This window comes from Mastacembelus armatus, chromosome 7 (genome assembly GCF_900324485.2).
Source record: "Mastacembelus armatus chromosome 7, fMasArm1.2, whole genome shotgun sequence".
Taxonomy (NCBI): Eukaryota; Metazoa; Chordata; class Actinopteri; order Synbranchiformes; family Mastacembelidae; genus Mastacembelus; species Mastacembelus armatus.
The window spans coordinates 18,453,539-18,475,478 of NC_046639.1; the positions used below are offsets into that span (position 1 = coordinate 18,453,539).

General features: G+C 41.3%; 1 protein-coding gene across 1 annotated transcript in view; it reads left to right on the top strand.

Moving 5' to 3' along the window:
* The first annotated feature begins 294 nt into the window (after positions 1-294).
* LOC113146027 (PDZ domain-containing protein 4-like) overlaps positions 295-21,940 on the top strand; it is a 30,788-nt gene continuing 9,142 nt past the window's right edge. The window contains exons 1-7 of the mRNA XM_026333227.1: positions 295-354; positions 13,917-13,970; positions 17,396-17,501; positions 18,316-18,565; positions 18,725-18,809; positions 20,047-20,145; positions 20,457-20,519. Coding sequence (XP_026189012.1) covers positions 295-354; positions 13,917-13,970; positions 17,396-17,501; positions 18,316-18,565; positions 18,725-18,809; positions 20,047-20,145; positions 20,457-20,519 — 717 coding nt within the window. The remainder of the gene's footprint in view (positions 355-13,916; positions 13,971-17,395; positions 17,502-18,315; positions 18,566-18,724; positions 18,810-20,046; positions 20,146-20,456; positions 20,520-21,940) is intronic.

Sequence of the window (21,940 nt, forward strand, 5' to 3'; positions counted from 1 at the left end):
CATTTTATCTGAGGATTTACAGTTATTTGTCTGAAATCTGCTGATAGACTATTGCTCTATATGAGCTGTGGACATGTTTGTTTAAAGAAAAGAATAATTTTGGGTCAAAGGTCGGAGGCTGATCAAAGGGCAAACAATCAGCCAGACCAACTTGGGAAAGGTCAGGTAGACCCGCTGGATTATTGATTCTGAGTGTTATTTCCTGAGGGACCTGCAGAGACGAAACAGACAGAGGGAGAAAAGGCAAGAAAACAGCAGAGAGACAGATAACGGAGGACGAGTGGCAACATCATCATGGGCTGTAACATGTGTGTGGTCAAACGTCCGGAGGAGCAGTACAGGATCATGTTCCAGGTAAGAAACTGTAGTCAGTCTGAGTCATTTTTTCTGGCTAATAATGTGATTTTCATCTTAATTTAAGGGAAAAAAAAAAAATCTCTTTTACCAGAAGCTCCATGAGTTTTAGTCACACACCTATCTCAAAAGTAAATTTACTTTCATATGGTATAACCTTAATTAGTTTCTTAGGTGCTTTAAAGGTAATTTTCAAAGGAATGAAGTACAACCAGAAGCTGGAAAAGGAAAGAAATTAGACAAAACGCGGCGGCAGCTAGAGGTCAGGTATTTCTGCAGTTATTCTACAATACAGTGTATGTGTGCGTGTGTTGATAGAAACTACTGTGCCATTCATCACTGCAGCCTGGTCTAGTTACTTTCTGAAAAGGTCAGGGCTGATTTTTTTTTTTTTTTTTTTGTCCAGCGGAGGCTGAAAGTCACAGAGGACTGAACTGAAGTCGTGATCACACCTCTCCTGCTTGAAACACTATATTCAACATTCATAGACTATATGGCATTAATATCCAGAGACTGACAGAAAGCTGAGACGGGGACTTGTTTGTTGTCGACCTAAAAAAAAAAAAAAAACAACATAACTGAGCATGTTATGATGTTATGACACATCTCTCAGGAGGACAGCATCATCTGTCAGTGCTTTGCAAATCAAATGCTTTGGTTTAAGCTCAAAAATGGCTCAGTTATGGTTAGGATAGAAAAAAAAACTTTGTTTTTTTTTTTGAAAAAATTACATTTACAATAATTTGAGGCTCTGATTATCTGTTCAGTCAAACCTGGCCAAACTCAGCTCAGCCAACATCTCCTCCTATCACATTCTCATCAGGTTAAAAGGTCTAGGGCCGTTGTTTTTACTGTGATTGGACAGGTGGAGCTGTCCACGGTGCTGAAAGAAGCCATATTGACTGCTTTGTCTTGGCTTCAGGTCTCATTTTGGTTTGTTCAGCCCACTGCACCATGAAAACATATTAATACATTTTGTACCAGCTTTGCACCCACAGTATCTCATCTATATGTTTTCTGAAATGTCAAAGCTAGATATCTGATTAAAACGCTGTGTTTCATTTATACCTCAGCTGCCCTTTTTCTATCTTTTTCAGAAAAGAAATGAAAACAATACTTGAAACAAGAAATCCACACTAATATTATCTGATGGCTTTTGACTTAACAAGACAATCCTATATGATACTGAACTGACTTAAAGCCCCCTTTTCAAGTCTTTGAGAACATCTGACTGTGTGAAACTGTAACTGACAAGCACGCTGTAGCCAGATCATGAAGCTAAACTTTTGTGATATAAATAAATTCAGTGTGGTGTAATAACAAACCTCACATTGATTTTTTTTTTTTTTTTTTTGCAGTTGCTGCAGCTGATTTAAATTTTCAAAAAAGCCAAAACTGCTTAAATGTGTCAATGATGTGGGAGTTCATGTAAATCTCTATATATTTCTATGGGACAGCTGTGGAGCCGAGCCGTGCCAAAAATGTTTCTAGTTTCTAGTCACGTCCCGTCCTGCTGAGGGAACACACCATGTTGCCTTCTCCTACAGTTTGTGTTGTGTTCTACCAAAGACTGGGAGGCTGGAAGAAACAAAAGGAGCTGAGCTTTACACTCAAACCCTCTCTTGTGTTTTTAAACAGGCCAGACTCACACTGTTACACATTAAGACACTGTTGAAACCTCTCTCATGTTAGCACAACTCTTCCTCTTTTATCAAAACATGAACTCAGGAAGGCAAAAATTCGGTAACGCTTCCTTTTTTATTCTTTTTCCCTGTATCAGCCCACAGAAATATCTGAAATATTTCACTGTTTACTCCCTGCAACACACACACACACACACATGTATGATCATCTCCCTAGCAACAGTTCTCTCATTATGCCAAACTTTAACACACAAACACACATGTGCACGCAATGAATATTCCCTTTCACCTTGGCTGCGTATAAGAGGGTACTGCTATCAGAATTCGTGAGTGTGTCTGTGTGTGTGTGTGTGTATGATTAATGAGGTCTGTAATGGATTCTGATGACCTCATGAGATTTGAAGAGGAGACGATAAGCAATCAAATACACAAACACACACACACACACACACACACACACACACACACACACACACACACACACAAACACACACACACAGTACATTTATTTTTGTGAGGACACTTGGTGACATAATACATTCCCTTAGACCCTTACCTTAAATTTAACCATCAAAAATACATGGCTATATTTAATACTTGACCTTAAACCGAACTTAATTCCAGCCTCACCCTAAAACCAAATATTAACCCTAAAAATGAAAAAGTGAGGACCAACCAAGTCCTCAGTGTGATGGAATTATACTCAAAATGGTCCTCACAAGTAACAAGGCACTCTCACTGAAATTTCTTAATAATGACAAAAAAGGGTTCATTTTCAAATGAGTACCAGAGTTACAGGGAGGGTCTTTTTCTATTATTTCAAATGAGATTTTTAAAAGTTTATTTGCACATGACATTGGAGTCAATGCTTTAAAAGCTAAAGCTTTTATAGAACCTTAAAGGGAAACTTCACTGATGTCCAGCCAGCCTGCTGTGTGTCAGCTGTTTGTCTCAGTGATAAGACATCCATTTTCTCCAGTCACAGGGCATTAAGGACATTTTGACTGTTTGACACATAAAGGGCTGAGTTACACTAAATGACCGTCAGTAGTGCAGTAAATTGCTCCTGTAATTGTGTGTCACAACCGTATAATGAGGACCTCGGACACGGTGGACTCTCGTTTAGGAAAGTGTTTACTAAAAAACCCGGAAACAACATACACAGCATTGTAGTTTAGGAGCGTAGCATTATGGGAGCAGTAGTCCTACTAATACAACAACCACTGTTGCTAATGCAACTGCTGAAAGAGTTGGTGGTTGGATCAAACCACAAACATCCCAATGTTTTTAAAACACCATCAAGCATCTGCCCTTTTCAACTCACACATTATCTTTGTTTAACATTAAATTCTTTCAGTTTGTGGTTTTGACTTTGCAAACTGCATCTTCCCTGACTGGGTGTCACTGCGTTCACCCATCATTTCCAGCAGCTGGCAGCACGACACGCAGCTTTTATGTGTTTACCATATTTTAAGATGTGTTTTTGTTAATGCCTTGTTGAGATGCAAAGCTGGCAACCTTTTTTTTTTTTTTTTTTTTTTGGTGTGGTGTATGTCAGCCAGAAACAGCCTCTAGTTTGTCCCATGCTGACTCTCAGTATTTGAATGCCTCTCTGGCAGCATCAGGCTCCATCTGCCTGAGTGAATCAAAAATGGGAGTGTGTGAAGGGAAAAATCAAATGTCAGGAATCAAACCAAGCAAATCAAAGTGTGTGTGTGTGTGTGTGTGTGTGTGTCCCTCAGGGCTGCAGACAAACTGTGGGATCTGTGTGTGTTCAAGCTGCCATGTGTTGAGGTTTATTTTATTTTATTCGATTTCTTTGCTACCCAGGCCTGTGTGGACATCACTCACTCACACAAACACACTCTTATCCAGCTATACAAACCAAAAAACGGTTGAATAAAATGTATAAACTTCTTCGGGCTGCTATCGCACTTCCCCATTGCTTCTTTGTCCTTTTTGTTTTCTTTCTTTTTTTCCTTTTTTGGAGCCATAGAATTTTTAATGAAAAACTGTAATTAATTTATTCAAGTCATTGCATTTAAACAACTTCTATGTTTTTCCTTTTTTTCTTGAAAATTCTTTCTTTCTCACACTGTTTATTGTTTTTCTCTCTTCCATTTATTCTCCTGTTATTTCTCCCCATCCCCCCACCATCCTTATTTCTGACTGGTTTATTAATGTATTTCTCTGTGCCTGTTTTTAATCTTCTACCACTTCCATTGTTTCTCTCCTCTCCCTCTATCTCAGCTACAGTCTCACTTTTTGTTTTGCTCTGACAGTGACTGTATTTTAAACTGCTCTGTGGACACGTTGCTCTCTATCACCCACTTTTGTTACTCTGAGTGCAGTTTTTATTCATTTATTGTAACTTCTTTATTTTATTTCTGGTCATTTGTATTTGATGTAAACAGGACATGTGAGTTGGTTGCAGTTAGAAGACAGAGGTTGTCTGTAAGAAGCTACTCATGAGATGAGGCTGATAAACAGAAAATCAGTGGCAACACGTCCACATCCCAGGCCTGAGTGTCCTGCTGTTTCCATCAGATCTGCTGTTTATGTGTGTGTGTTCCTTCCCATCCATGTCTGTCAGGGACATGTATCCAGCTCTGGTGTGAACACTGTTGAGCTCCTAACCTGCCACCATGCACAGATTGAACTGACATGTGAGCCATGCGCTGCAAGAAGAACAACAAAATCATTTGTGCACAATTTCCCCCAAAGCTGCTTGTTCCCATATGTTCCTTCCAGTTTGGCTCCATCAGAAGCTTCTCCATAAATGTCCAACAAATGTGAAATGTCCTGGTCTCCCCACTGCCCCCCCGCCTCCATGTTGGTTTTTCCCACATCAAATAATGACGACAGGCGATATGTGCAGAGAAGGGAGACGTTAAAACAACCACATGGATTCGGATCTAGGACCACATATGCAAGTGGCCCAGATCTGATCTGAGAACATCTGATTTGGTCTGTTCACTCCTGTGAGGAAAACACAAATATATCTACCTCACCTCTTTTTCTCATGGTCGTCCTTTCCCCCACCCTGCCTCCATCTCTGCCTCCTCTTCTTTTCACTTTGCTGTCAGATTTGTCTCAATGGGATGCTGTTGCCACGGTAACCAGGGTCATTAGGGAAACTGTGTCTATGCTTCTGCACACTGGAGCTGGCAGACCGGCTGTAATGAGTGTGTGAGCACGCACGCACGCACGCACGCACGCACACGCACACACACACACACACACACACACACACACACACACACACACCCAGAGAAAACCCCACCAGCTGCTTTTGTAAATGATTTCACTTTGTCACTGGCACTGTGACAGAGAGAGAGAGAGGCTGAGAGACAGAGGACAACATAGGGAAAAGAGAGAAAGAGAAACTCCCACATGTGTCATTAAGTAAAGCATCTGTTGAACAGAAGTGAGTGTTAACATTCAGCTGTCAAACTAAATCAAAGTCAGAAACTAACTAAACTACAGTTACGGTTTTCAGCTGTTCCTCCATGTATAGTTCAGCATCTGTAAATCACCTATATCTGAGATGAGACGTTGTAGTTTTAGGAACTGGAGGTACAGGGGTTGTTAGCTTAGCTTAGCACTGAGACCTGAAGCAGAGTGAAAAGGCAGCCTGCTCAACAGTCCTGCTGTTACATGTTTCACGCTGTCAGGTTGCCAGTTTTGGTAACATCATTGAAGTGTACCGACCAAACCCCACGTTCACCAACTATCTGACAACTAATTACCACTGAACAAATGGAGAAACTGTGCAAAGTGCAGCCCAAGCGAAGAATCAGAATGGACAGGATGTGACAAACGAAGAAGACATACTTAAATTAAAATGTATTGACCCAAAAAACATCACTAACGTTTCTCGTTTCAACCTGTGACCCACAGAAAAGAGTCAACAGGTTAATGAAAGTCATGATTGACCGACAGACTCACGGAAATGATGTGAGAGGAAAGATTAAATTCCGTCCTCTGACATTATGGAGGTCTGGCACGTTGTTCGCACGTTCGTCTTTTGTGTGATCTCAGAGTCGTCAAAACTGCATTAGTCTTAATGAGCTGTCGGATCATTAGGCCGCCAGCAGCCGAGGGGAGCAGCACCCCAGAGACAGAATCCACTCGTTTGTATTCTGCTGTGGATCTGAGCTGAACACCAGGTGGTTACATGTTGCTCCAAATCCCATGGTGCACTGCTGCTGTGTGTGCATACTTGGAAAATACTAGAGTCACAGTTCAGGAAAAGACTGAGGGCAATTCCAAATGCTGAGTGGCTAAATGTTCAGGGGATCTGATAAAATGACTAAAACCTGTGGATTATCACATCATTTGGGTCATTATGTTTAATATATATATGAAAAGGTTTATTTATTTAGGATTAAATAAATATTGTTCATCTGATTTAGTCCCTATATATATATATGGTCTAGGGTCTAGGGTGAACAATATTTATTTAATCCTAAATAAATAAACCTTTTCATGAGAAAATGAGTATTTAGGAGACACTGAAAGACTCCATTATCTCTAGCAACAGCTCGGATCATCAGACCACCGCAGGGGGGAAATGATAACATAGATCAGCATCTGTTTGCTGTGCACTTACGAATCTTAAACACACAAGATAATCAGTATACTAGTCTTCTGCTGTTTTCATGGAGTTGAGGTCAGAGCGAGACGGCGTGCAGTACAACAGTTTATACAGATGTTGAGTAATTTGAAGTACTTTCCGTACCGCTGGGTGGTTTGGGAATTTCCCACCAGGGATCAATAAAGTTTGATGATTAGACTGTATTTTGTTTAATTAATCTGATTCTGAAACAGGAACTAAAGTTATCAGATAAATGTAGAGCAGGAAAAAGTACAAGGTTTGGCTCTGACATGTAGTGAAGTCCAAGGATGAAGTAGAACTACATGGAAATACTCAGGTAAACTACTGTACTTAAGTTCAGTACTAGAGTAATTGTATAAATATGTATAAATGCATGATCCAGGCAGTAAAAAAAAAAAACTGGGAGCTGCTCTGTGGAGTTTCTGGCACCTGGGTGACTGTAAACATACAACTTAATAGATGTAATGATCTTTATGTGCTGAGTCTTAACAGTGATTATGGCAGCGACACACGTTTATGGGGAGGCAGTTTTAGAGCGAGCTGTGTGGATTTGCATAATATGCACATGGCTGAGTAGAAAGCATGAAAGAAATGTGCTCTCATACAGCTGAAAGCTAATAATGCAGAAATGGAATGATGCATGTGTTTATATTTCCATGCTTTGTTTGCTTTTGCAGAAGATGAAATGGTAATTGCTGCTTTGCTGATATGGCTCTGAGGCCTGTAAATGACTGTGGATGACGAGCTGAACGCACATGTACGTCTGATGGATGGATTGGACAAAAAAAAATAACTATAATATCTATAATATGCTATATTTGTGCTCCAGCCTCAGAAGGAACTGTAAATATATTCATGACCTGTCAACGCAAAAAAAAAACTAAACAGATGTCTGAGTTATATTAAAGGCTCAGTTCAAATCCTACTTGAACAGGTTCCTGCAGCTGTGTCTCAGAGAGTCATTTTACATACCCGGGGTTTGAAATGTATTGTCTCCACAATAAAAACTGCAGTCTGGGGATTATCCAGTACCAGTAACAGAGACTTTTGGGGAAGATCAGGCATTTTTTACTGCTACACATAAGAATTTCTACTTACTCCCACATGTTGGGAGGCAGCAATGCATTAGAGGCAGTTTTCTCCCAACCTTGGACACACAGGTTAGACCAGCTGCTGCCCGAAGGCGCTCTGTTCTCAGATGCATTTCTGTGCACTTTCAGCTTATTTCCTAAGCATCATGTGAACCTGGTTTTTGTAATCAGGGTGGGGGATTGGATTTCTACTGGAGAGGCTGATTTCTTGGTCAGACATGAAATCAGTTGTCTAATCAGGTCTTCCATGCAAATATTCCTGACTGGGCAGATTTTGCTGTAACAGCAGAGTGTGTGATGATGCATCATCCTCATATGTGAGCATCATTACAGTGAGGCCTCCTGTATTTCAGAATAATTCCATCCAGAATCCCTAATCCTCCACGCTGGTGGTTGTCTGTCAGCAAACGTTAAGCTACTGTTGAGCGTCTGTTGCTCTCATCTGCCTGGTGCTACTTTATGGCCAATTCAGTGAGAGAGTGCTCTGATTGTTTAGCAGATCAGTCTAGTTTCCATGATTTCACCAATTTAGTGCCGTTTCTCCTTATTTTTCTCCTCCACCTCATCCTTCCTTCTTCCACAACCAAAGACCAATGGCTGCCAACAGCAGCTCAACCTGCCTTGGTCATTTTCTCTTCCCACCTCGTCTCCACCCACATCTTCAGACAGTAAAACTGTAAAACTGGCATTGAATGCCGACAGCTGTGCTCATGTGACAACAGATCTGGACGTTGTTCAAGCTGCTTCAAACCATGTTCAGACGCAGTTTGGAAGGAAAATCCAAAAGGTCAGGGTTGTTAGCGGACATCCAAAGTGTTCTGTGCTGTAAAAAGACACAGTTTGCCTGCAGTGCTGCTTCGGTGTCCAGGAACTATAAAAATATCCCTCTGGTGCTCTTCAGTTCGGGGATCTCACTAGCTCCAGTCTGAAAAACTCTGAGGCACTCAGGAGTAAGAGGTTAAATAGTCTTCACTCCATCTTTGCTATGATATTTTTAACTTGTTAGTGTGTAGCTTTACCAAATCTTAACCAAAGTCACAGACAGCCGTGCTTCTTCATCAGCAAGAAGAGACAGAGTTTTCCTCTTTTTAATGAAGATGTGTATTTCAATTGTTTGACGGTGTTTCTGATCCAAGACAGAAAAGCAGCCATGTTTAGTTTAGTGCATTTTTAGTTTAAGTTATTATCCAGAGGATTTGTGATCAAGCTGATTATAATAACTATAATTAAACTAACGGGTGATTGGGCTAAATTGGACCCAGTCCATCATGTTCTGGGCCAGTTTCTGTTGGAAGATTAAATTATTCAATTTCCGACCCGGATGCTGCTGCTGCTTTTTTTTTTTATTATTATTTTAGTTTTAGATTTAGATTTTTATGCATTATTTCTACTTAATTTTCTGCCTTTTCAATTGAATGTATTTCTGAACAGTTTGGAAATGAAGCAGGAAGATGAAAGGCCCCCGTAGTCAGGTAGCCTGTCTGCATGTGTCCATTTTTCTCAGCAGGTGTTTTTTTTGGCAGTGTCTGCTCTGTTTCTGTGATCATTGACCTTCAGTCCGTTCTCTGCCTCAATCCTCAGCTTGACTTCCATTAAAACTCCCAGTCCAGAGGATTGACAGGGGTCAGAGGTGAATGGAAAGAAGCAGAGACACTGAAAGTCTCTGTCATGGTTCAGACTCCTCCTTTCCTCAGTTCTCTGTATTTCATCACCTATTTCATTTCTTCCCCATCGACCATTTGCCGTTTTTCCAAGTTCCTCCTGTTTTGATTCTCTGTCCCCATCTGGATTCATCTCTTTCATCCTTTCTTTTGCTCTGACCACTCCCTGTCTTCTCGTTCAGCTCTGCCTCCCTCGGGTATGATTATAGTATCTGTGCTTTCCCCTTGGCATGCTGGGAATGAAAAATGGATATCCCGTCCCATCTCTTTCTGTTGTGTGTGTGTGTGTGTGTGTGTGTGTGTTCATGCACCACAGGGAGTGTGTGGATGAAAGAGACTAATGTCAGAGGAAACTGTGTTGCTGTGGAACTTTTGTGTGTGTGTGTGTGCGTAGCTGTTGATAGATGTGGTGGAAGTATGTGTTGATGGATTCAGTAAATAGTTAATGAGTAGGGAGGGAAATCAGGTTGCAGCCCCAGGAGGTGATGCTGCTGGAGACTCCGACACACTGAACACATGGCAACAACAATGCAGGACGATAAAACAAGTCACCCTCAGCTCCATATGTTCATGTGTTGCAGTTTGAAGCTGCGGTGTGTCAGTGATTTCATTTAAAACCCAGCGGGGCTGTAAGCTCAAGGCGCATGTTGGAATTATGTTTTTTTTTTTTTTACTCGTCAATAATTTCATTGGACTCAGTCCTGCTGCCTGTTTACATGTCAAACCCTGAGCAGACAGTGAGGCTGAGCACAATCCCACTGCTCCAAAAGAGCAAGTGCAACATCTTCCCATCCAAATCACCACTAGCTTGTATATCAAGCAGCCGAGTAATAGATAGTTCAGTCAGAAAGTGGCTGGCAGACCAACACTGCCTTCACTAGAATTAATAAGTTTTAAAAATGAATTAGCTGCGGCTCAGAAGGGAAAACTTTCTGGTTTCATTAACATATTTGGTTTTATTCACTCCTCACTGAAACTGCAGGGTCTATGGGGTTTTTTTTTTGTTCTGTACAGTCTGAACATAATGAAGACACAGAGTGATAACAGTGCTCATTACTGCTCTGTCTAACAAGCAATACTCCACCGGTAATAAAGGGTAATGAAGTCGCACCTCAAGATCCCATCATTTAGAAGTCACCTCATATTGAAACCTATCATCATCGTTATTATGTGGCATCCAATGAAGCACAGGTGGGATCTGCCGGGTGCTTCTGTTCTGTTCTACCTGTTGAAAACGATCAATAATCCATCTTCACTGGAATAAACCAACATGCTTCTCATTGAGATTCACCCTGCAGCCAAACAGAAAGCGCCGTGAGAGGAAAACCAGTTTTTGTATGGAAGACAGTATTTTTTTTTTTTCGAACAAAAAAGAAGAGTCAGCGCTTTTCTCTCGTTCAGTTATTAATTTCACACTTCACTTAGCTGTGATTTCTGTCGGACTAATGTGGCAGAGCCCAGTCGGGATGCTCATTGTTATGGAGCCTGTAACCACACATACACACCGGTGTAATGAGCAGGAGCGCCACGGGGAGCTGGGGACTGTTGTAATTATAATACACAGGAAAAGCACACACACACAACACACACACACACACTGTCGCCTGCCACAGTGAAGCTGGAGCACTGAATACTCAAACCTGACAGTGTCATCCATTAATTCACAGAGATGCCAGTTTTATCTGCACACACACACAAAGTGTTATTACCATCAACTCATTAATCAAGTACGCTATTTGACTTGTACTGTATGTGCATTAATGTTCATGTTCATATTGGCTTTAGGAGGCCCATTTTTTCACATTTTTGTCCACTGGCTTCATTTTTTTTTCCTTTCTTTACTTTCTCCAGAAAAAACACATTATAACATATTACAGGAAGCAATTAAGAGCTTCATCAGTTCAATATAACAAATTACAAGATATCCTGATTTGACCCTATGTGTAAACAGGTGTGCCCAAATTGACCCAAACTGACCAAACTGATAATAAACCAGCTTTGCTGTGTTTATAGTTTACATTAGGTAGACACAGCTTGGTAACCTCAACCTCTTAAAGGAATAACTCACTGCTCCACTGATGATCATTTAATCCAAGCCAGCACTTTATGTGTCAAACAGTAAAAATGTCCTTAATGCTCTGTGACTGGAGAAAATAGTGAAAAGGATGTCCAAAGGCTCCCAAGGTGAAAAATCCTACAGCACCCAGGACGCATTGCACACAGTGCATTTCAATGTCCCGTCCATTGTAGTTTGTTTAATGCCAACTTCCATTTGATGCTGTAATGTACAAGCATTGGCTTTTCTGCTAATAACTGAGAAAGGTTTGAGTCATCATGGTGTCCAGGTTGGAGTTTTTTTTTCATTGTTTTTGGAAGAGTTTCCAAAGAGCTCTGCACATAGGTCATACAGAGGAAATATCACTGTTATTCACTAAGACACACAGCTGACACACAGCAGACTAGACATCAGTAAAGTTTCCTTTTGAATCCTGCCCACAAAAAGTTCTGACTGGCTCTCCTGTTTTTTAACCAGATAAAAAATGACAAATTCCCCAAACCAGACCCTTTTCAATCACTGACAAAACCAACAGATGTGGGCAGTGATTCAGAGGTCACACACACACACACACACACACACGCACGCACACACACATACACACACACACTGTTGACTCCCAGAGAAATATGTTTTGTCAGGCGAAACACACCAGCTCACAACAGGTCTGAGATGTGATTGTGGATATCGAATAGTCATAGACTTATGTTCACTGACGCACTCACACATACTGTCTGACAACCTGCAGAGGCCACGTAATGCATACCAATCAGAGGCAGTGACCTGTGTGTGTGTGTGTGTGTGTGTGTGTGTGTGTGTGTGTATGCATCCATGCAAGCATTCAGGAGTGTCTCACCTGGACGAAGCATGTGTGTCCAAAGGTCTTCTGCGTCTTCAGGCTTTATGTGCGAATGATGGCTCCTAATAATAAACAGACAGTGTTTTTGTTACTACACACACATCAGTAGAAACATTCTCATAAATAATTACCTCCATGTTCATTTCCGAGCAGGTGTTTCTTTTCATATTGGCCCCTGAGTGATGCCTGTTCACGCCCTGTTCTGCTCACAGCTACATTACTAATGCTAATGTGTCGCTGGCGGCTCATTGGATGTGAGCTGTTCATCGACGTGGGACTGAACCAGAGGCGAGAGACGTCCCTTTAAATTAGCATCTGTTCTGCCTACAGTATACGACCTTGAGCAAAACACTGCTTGGGTTTTGTCAGATATGGCCTTAATGTGCTCGGTCCTTGGTAACATGTAGAAGCCCCTTTAAGGTACAAGTGAGTTGAAAATGGGATGTACCCTAAGTAAGCCTGCTATTGACTTCGAAACAAGCAGGCACACACCATCCAGACATAATTTAGCCTTGTAAAGCTGACGGATACTTTTGTCTCAGTAGAGCAGTGTTTGTGCCCAGCTCATGAATTTCAGCCTCCTATTTATATTATCCTTTTAGCTCTGTTTTGGTCTCCTCCACCTCCTGAACAGTGGTTTATTAGAGCATGTGTGACAGAAACAGCTGCCTTCTGTTGAGACTGAACCGCATGAGGCTTTAAATCAAAACCAAGAGCTAAAAAAGTGCTAATATATATATAGCTATATATATATAGCTATATATATAAATAAATATTAATTAGTGGAACATCAAATGTACCATATTGGCTCAAAAGTAAGAAAAGCAACTTTAATGACCTTGTTAGTTTGGCAAAAGTGGAACAGCCTAGTAAAAATATATACTTTGAAAAGTGGAAAAAATAAAAAATGCTTCTGTCAGTGAGACACTAACTGAAGCTACAGGCACACAACGCTGGGAGCTTATTTCCATTTGCAATGACAGATGTGAAGCCCGACTCCTCTCGTTTCTGTCGTCTTTGACATTTTGCCCCCATGCAGGTGTTTTCAGTTCTGACTAATTAAACGTGATCAGACAGGATACAGTGGGAGGTTAATTATATACACCATCATCACCAAAGTTAGTCAGAGCACAGAACAACAAATAAATACTGTATGCAGTATTTTCTGGAAACATTTAAATGAAATATGTGGATATGGCATAATGTGGACCACAACCCTTACACTTCACATGAAATGGTTCAGTCTTTCTCACACAAAAAATTTCTTTTTTTTAAATTACATTGTTAGTTTTACATTTTGATGGCTATATTTTACTTTCAGAAATGATGTTAATACCTTTCCAGTTTTTTGCCTTTGTTTTCAAGTCTCTTTCAATCTTGGAAACATGAAAAACCACTAACTTACTTTTTATTTCTGCTTTTGAAATGTGCTTTATTTCGTTTAATCGATTGTGCTTCCTTGGATATATCAATGTAAATAGGTGAAATTCATAGGAAAGACATCATCACAAATGAATCTAAAAGCAGGACTTTGCACCAGCATATTTACATTACCCTGCTTTTCTTTTTACTCGTCCTGACTGTCCTGCTCTCCAGCTCAGTAACACCATCCATCTCTGCCTCTGTCTCGTTAGCAGAAAGGCTGGAGTGACTCCCTGCGGCCGATGGACCGACATGGAAACATAAAGGTAGGTAAGACACAACCATCCGTCAGCTTTCAGTGATCCTCCGCGATGACGGACCTCTCCGTCACTGTCCTACAGCCCTCCCTCCACCTCCTATCAGTCACCCTTAATGAAGTTCCAGCCCCATAAAGCTGATGATGGATAGGGAGGACTTCCTCGCAGACTGTCACCAGCACAGCCTATAATCACTGATTTATATGAGGAGGCTTAGATACGTCTGCACTGTCTGTCTGAGGAACATGGTTCATACATTCACCTCGACATCTTCAGCTTTGTTTGCTTACTCGATGCTCTCTGCTGTTTCCTTCTGACTGGTGCACGTGTTCATTTTGACATCGGTCAGAAAGTCAGTCTGCAGAATGAACTGGCTTCATTTTGTGCAGTGTGCATCTGGTGCTCGCCATAAAGAAACAAAGTGGAATATTACACACTTTTATGTTTCTGGAGAGAATGCTGGAGCGTTGATTTTAATGGGGATCTGGCAGAAATAGATACACCCTGACCATCGTTACACCCTGACTATGGGTACACCCTGACTATGGTTTGATTGTATTTTTTCTCATCTTTCTTCATATTAATTTATGTACTTGGCTCTAGATCCTGCTGCTCATTATCAGTCTGATCCTCTGAAGAGTGTATTTAAAGGATGGAGTAATAAAAAAATAGGTTTTTCTTGCTGTCACTATTCTTCTTCAGGCCAGTGGACTGGTGGGACAAAAGCCACAGTTCTTCCTCTGTGTAGAACTGAATATTTTATCCTGCCAGGCCTGTTTTTAAAGAAGTGATGGGTATTTCCATGGAAACTGCATATTCCTTCGGCTCTTCACTGTCAGTGCCTGTCAACACGGAACTTCCACATTTCCAAATATAACAACAGGACCAGCGAGCCCTGCTTTCTTCTGGTTTGTTTTTCCTTCTGACAAAAATCCACCAACTTTTTAGGTTTTTGATGATTTCACTTCTAAAATTCTTAACTTTATGTTTTGAGTTTATCCAGACTAACATCGTGTAACATCATCACTACTCTGAATTTGTAATTCTATTTGTATGCTATAGTTGATAGAAATGATTCTAAATGAACTGTTATTAAGATTATTATTACATAATTTATATACAATTACAGAAACCATCATGATTTCAAACCTATTTGCATCAATTTAATAATGAAATTTTATTGGAAAGAACTTAAACTTAAAATAAATAAAGTAAACATGGAGCTAATTTCTCCACCTAAACACATGGATCACTGCTTTTAGACGAAGTTCTTAATGTATTCTAAAAAATAACTTTACGTGTTAACATCAGAGGTAGAAGAAACTAAAGCAGTTACTGCTACTCTAGCAATAAAACCAAGAAAATCAACAGTCCATGGAGCTGAGGATTATGGGTAGAAACAAACAGATGCTGTCCTGGGGACACTGAGCAGGACCAAATGAATCGTGGGCTGATTACGTTCCCACAAACCTCCCTGGTACTGACACCACACTAGAGGACCTCGATCTCTTCATGCTCTGGCGAATCAACAATTATGCTCAATGCTCAATTAACAAGCAAATGAAATCAAATAGCAGGTGGGCAGTTTGCTTTGAGCGTTTACTGTACCTTGGTAACTTTACATTTCCAAGTGTTTCCACTTTAGAACCCATATGTTCAATTACCTACTGTTTTGAGCAGCTTACCAGAAACAACCTGCATCTTAGAACCACAGAAGGAGCTGATGAAAGTTGATTTATTTCCTAAAACCAGAGAGACCACAGGTGTTGTGAATTATGCAGTTACCCTGACTCATTATTGACCAGCTTTGATTCTTTTTTTTTTTGTTTTTTTGTTTTTTTGTGTTTTTTAATCACATTCCTCAGATGCCTGGTTTCTAAATTGTGGCTTGAACAGTTATTTTTCACTGTATTCTTCAGATGTATTAGAGCTCATGCTGTTGTTGGTGCATTTCGCTGTTGATAAAATTTATTTTAGTCAAAGTAGTCACCTTGGTGTTATTTTCAGGTTTCATGTCATTTTCAAGGGCTCTGAATGTTAAATATTGTGCTTGGTCTGCATTTGTATGCAATTTGCTGATGATACCCATGGTCCCCCGAAGAATGAATCCTGATGATTTTAGTGATTTTTTTTTTCCCCCCTCAAGCTTGTACACGGAAAAGAGCTAAGTCTGTTGTGCAGATGACCACAAACTGAACACTCCGATGGTTCCCATGATGCATCATTTTGGACTCCGGTTCCCTTTGGTGTAATCCGTGGCCTGATTCTCAGCCCTGCACAGACAGTACCCCCTAATGGAACAAGCAGACAGCCTGGAAATGTGCTGAGCTTTTTCTTGCAACCCAGAATTTAACAACCGCTTGACTTTTCTTCTTGTGCCGACTCAGCACGGATTGAACATTCCAGCTTGTCTCCTGCCAAGGTTGTATGAAAAGTGAGCTCATCAGTATGCAGCTGCCTCTGTCCAGCACTTTTAGTCTAGTCTTTCATCTCTTTTACAGTTAATTTAGATGTTATTATGTAGCAGCATCTGTTTATTACATGAACCTGTACCCGTCACAGTGGATACAGCAGTGTACAGGCCCTCAGTGTGACCTCAGCTGCGGATGCTTTCAGCTTGCGCTATGACTGAAACCTCTTGGTAATCTTTACAGGCTGCCATTAGCTCAGAAAACACGCTGAAGCCAAACACTGAGGGGATGGCAAGTGATGTACATTTTCTGACAGTGTGTCCAGGAAGAATATCTGAGTTCTTTCTCACACCCACACAGCTCCAGCATCCAGCCATTGTCCAGTGATTATCTTGGCTGAAACAGCTCCCATTATCTGACGCTATTCAACCATCTGACAAGCAGTTTGGACTGGGTGTGCTGGCGCCTGAAGATTTTAAACTCGGTGCTTCACCAGATGGAGCTCAGGAGGAGCCTGATGTCCAGTCACTGCTCTGCATCTCAGCTGCTTTGACCTTCAGTAAATTTTGAACTGAAATCACGTGAGGCAGTTCTGTTGGTCCTCGCCCTGTCGAAGGTGTGAAAACACAGTAGATGTGTAACTTTAGCGCACTGCTCACACAAAACCAGGGGATCTGAACAAATCTACTCCGATAAGCACAGTATCCATACCCAGTCCTGCAGGGCACATACTGAAGATCCAGCTCAAAGAGCTCAACATTAACTGCAGTGATACAGGTTGTTCTCATTCACATTATGGTCGTAGCTTTGAAGACATTACACAGTTTTGTAGTCTCTTATAATGTATGTATGCTGGGTGTCGATGCCGTTCCTATGGGGATCAGCAGGAACACAAATGTACTGTGATGTCCTGCTCAATTACAGCAAGTGAACACAGCATCTGTCCATCTTCACACCATATATTCTTCACATACTCACTACCTGGATACACACGTCATTGTTTAAATCTCTTCCCCTGTTCAGGTCAAAGGAAGAAGACCCTCCCAGCTTCCACTGGACAGACCACAGAACTCCCAGGAACCTTTGCACCAAGCCATCTCTGTCCGCAAGAGTCACAAGAGGAAAGGAGGTAACCATATTCCAATAACACATGAGACTTCGTGTCTTTTTGGTGTTCACTCAGTGCTTTTTTCTGCCTCCCCTTCACACAGGTGTTACGTCTCTTTTCTGCCTAATTGAAGATTAGCTGTCAGACAGGAAGCCTCTTTTCTCGCCTTCTTCGTCTCAGCTTTTTAGTATCATCTCGCTTTATCGTATCCAACCTGAATCCTGTTTTATGCTCTTTCTCATCTTTCCCTCGTTCCTGCCTCGTTACATCTCGTCTAACCTTTTCATTCTTTTTTTTCCCCCCTTTTGATCCATGTAGTTTCAGCTCAGGTCGCACCCACTTCCATGTCACCTTCTCATCTTTTACTCTCTCGTCATATCTCCTGACACTTCCCCTCATCTTTGTTTCCCTTCTTGAATATCAAATAATTGCGTGTTATCACTTGACTTTTGCCAACTCGTCTGATGTAACTGCGGCGTTTTATCATCTCTGCTTGTTTCAGTATCAGTTAAATGTCACCTGTCCTGCTCGGTTATTTTATTTTTTTTTTCCATTTATTCACACAAACACTGGAGATAGAAACACAAAGTGCACATACAACAACCGATTCTTCCAAAAGCGTTCGGGCTTCTGTAAATAACAGCTGCAATGACCCACAGTAACAATCACATTTCTTTAGATTTCTATTTGAATGTTTGAAAGGAAAAGAAAAAGAGGCTTTTTCAGGTAAAACACTAACAGATGGTCTTTTTTTTTTTTTATTCTAGTCAGTTTTGACAGCTAATGTGTTTGTGCTCACCTGAGTGTCATCCCCCCTCCCCCCCTCCCCTCCCAGGTACCTTAGTGTGCAGTGGGAACGGGACTGTCAGCACCTCCATCTCCTCTGTTGCCATGGTTGCCATCCCAGACTGCATCGACAACGGCACACAGACGGATATCAGCTTCCAGAACATCATGACGCTGGGGAGGAGCAAAGGCCACCATCGTCATCATCATCATCACCACCACCACCGAGGAGGCTCCTCCTCCCCTCCACCACCTCCCCCCTCTCCTCCCCTAGTAGGACCGTACGAGATCAATGAGTTGTACGTCCTGACCTGCTGTCTTTGTTCTGCAATCAGTTTTTTATTTTTAGCTAAAATCATAAACCATAAATATGAAATATGAAAAAAAAAAAAATCTAAAATGCTAAATATGATGGGGACCTGATGATTCTGCCTTCCCTGCCTGCCCCCTCTCTCCAGCTGCATGCTCGAGTACAACGACCCCAACGACTACTTTGACGCCTCGAATCATGAGGTGGACAGGCAGGAAGACCTGGAGTACGAGGTGAGAACTCTGCTGCTTTATTACCATAAAGTAAATGTCAACAGAATGAAAAACGTTGGGTCATTTTTCATTCAAATATACAGCAGCTGTCAACTTCTTCACCATCCCAAACTACTGAGCCTCTTGTAAAAACCTCAAATGACTGGCAGGTCAGCCAGATGTGCTTCATCACAGCTGATATATGAGAGGAGACTTGGCCAGGAAGAGAGAGATGCAGTTCATTCATTTAGGGCCACATAAAAACGACTAAATTAGGACCGATCTGGCCGAGCAGATGTGTTTCAGTGTTGATCAGCTGCTGACACAGAGAAGTGTAGCCTGATGAGATTTATAATTTAGAGTAAAAATGAACGAGGAGGGAGGACAGAAGTGAGGAAGGCTGAGTGAAATGAGACCTGGAAGATGGAAAAAGAAGTGGGGAAACACAGATACAGTATTTCAGCCTATGCTGCAGATCATCACAACCTGCAGAAGTTGTTGTGACAAGAGGAGAGAATCAGAAGGAGTCATGGTCAGTCTTTTAGCTTGGCTTATAAACGCCTCATGGATTACTTGTTTTAGCTAAATGGGCCTTTTTCTTTTCCGGCTGCACTGGTTCACTGTCGTTTCCTGACACTAACAATAGGTTGGTTATTACAGGAGGCAGCAAGGGGGAAATTCTCTTGGCATTTTTGTCTCATTTACCAAAGAGATTGGTTCCTTTACCTTTTCATTCTGTCTTTCATTTGCCCCAAATCTCCACCATCATATCTCCTTAATTCCTCATTTAAATCCTAATTTGTTTATCGTTTGATTTATAACTTTTACTTCTGAATCACACCCTCCTCTCTGCAACATCCCTCTGTTGAAGGGCCCCATCGAAAACGAAAAAGGGGTCTGAGTCATACTTCAAAATCAATAGAATTAACTTTCGAAAGTCTGACACGGTATTGACATAAAATGTTTTTTAATGTTAAGTTTTTATGATCTGAGTTAAACTTGTCTGGACTAACAGGGTGTGAATGCCTGTGGTCTTTGGTCCAAGCTGGTTTTTGGTGGTCTAACATTATATCTGATGAGCCTTTACTTTTCAGATTGGTCTTTATTAATCAAAAGTGGCTCACAGCAGTTCACCATCTATCTCTGCAAATGTTCAAATGATCAAATAGCTGATGTGAGCAGTCTGTACGACCACATGAAGGCCAGCACCGCCCAGTCATAAACCAGCTCAGACCCTTAAATCTTTCTCTTCCTCCAGGAGGTGGAGCTGTACAAGTCCAGTCAGCAGGAGAAGCTGGGTCTGACCGTCTGCTACAGGACGGATGACGAAGAGGACCTGGGGATTTATGTCGGAGAGGTGATGACAGGAAAAACTCATCTACTCTGTATCACTTTATTCAACCTTTCTTGTTAAAGTTCCTCTGAACATCCAGTTTGTGAAAACTACAAAAAAAAAAAAGTCTGTACATCTCGTTCATGATTCATTCAGTTAATCACTCATCTTACATCTCTCCATTAATCATTTTATTCATTAGATTATCGAGCAAATGACTCTTCCTGTTCCTTATACGGATTTATTTGTTCATGTACGCATTCATTTAGTTTGTTTATCCATCTGTTCCTGTGCATACTTTTTTTTTTTTAAATCTGTCTCCCCCTTCACCTCAGGTCAATCCAAACAGCATAGCAGCCAAGAACGGACGAATCAGAGAGGGTGACCGCATACTCCAGGTACACAAGCACCTGAGTAGACTATGTTTATAGGGGAAAATCCCAAATCCTCAAAAAACAAAAAGACATGAAACATAAATCTTCTCTCAGATCAGGCTTAGGTCAGACAAAACTTCCCACAGTTAATTTATGTGTAGTTTGTAATAAAATTCTTGCTCACATCAATCAAAACTTCATCACTGAACGTCCATGTACTAGATTTACAAATATATGTTTTATATATAAAACAACCAAACAACCTCACACACTCACACTCACGCCTATGGGCAATTTAGAGTCACCAATCAATCTGACATACATGTTTTTGGACTGTGGGAGGAAACCAGAGTACCTGGAGAAAACCCACACAAGCACAGGGAGAACATGCAAACTCCACACAGAAAGGCCACATTGCTAACCACTAATCCACTGTGCTGGTCTATATATAAATAAATTTATTATAAATAAAACCCCTACTCCCCAGAAATTCAGCTCTTTTGTTTGAAATGACCCCGTGACTATTAATTTAGCCTCATCTGTCTTCAGTGATGAAATGAAATTTCAATGAATGTTGACCTTCAGGTGCATTTCCAGCAGATGGGAAAATGTAAACTTGTCTTTTGCCAAAGAACTGGCTCTATGAAAGGCTACAAATCAAACTATGTAATTTGTACCTGGAACCCCTGGGACAGTCTTGTCCAATCAGATAGTGTTGTCAGCAGCCCAGTTACTGCTGTCCTAAAAATAGACAGTGAGATGGCGGGTGGGGGGGGGAACAACACTGTCACCCTGAGTTAACGCCACACTGTTCAGCTCAGTTTGTCAGACAACAGAAACCAGTGATAAAACTGTCAAGGCAGGTGTTAAAGCTAAAAGGCTTCTCAGTCTGGCCCCACAGCTCTGGGGTCTGTCACGAGTCACCACCATGACATGAGCTGCCCTGAGTGACCTGTGGTGTCAAAGTCACTGGTTGTTCTGTCGAAATGAAGTAATAAACTCCAGTGCAGACAGGTAATGAGCCATCAGCACAGAGTACACAGGTTCAGAGGCCGATCACTAAAAATCAAAACAGACCTTGGGCACAAAGTACATGTGACGTCTTCCTCCAACACAGATTTCTAAATCCTGACAAGACAAAAAAAAAACTACAGTAACAACATGACAACAGGAAGGCGATTTAGGGCCAACTGTGCCTCTGAACTTCACCTTTGTCTGGACCAAAATGTGACCTTTGAATGCACCACACAGACTCCAGCACCTGGTGAGAGTGACTACCTCTCTTTACCAGCAGGGGGCGGTAGTCTGTATTGGTCATTCAAAAAGGAAAAATGGAAGACCTACACTGCAGATATACAAAGCGTAACCAAAGCAGTGTTTTCTGACCATTCTCACACCACAGATGGTTTATAGCTGCTTCTAATCCAGAACATCTGAGAAGAAGC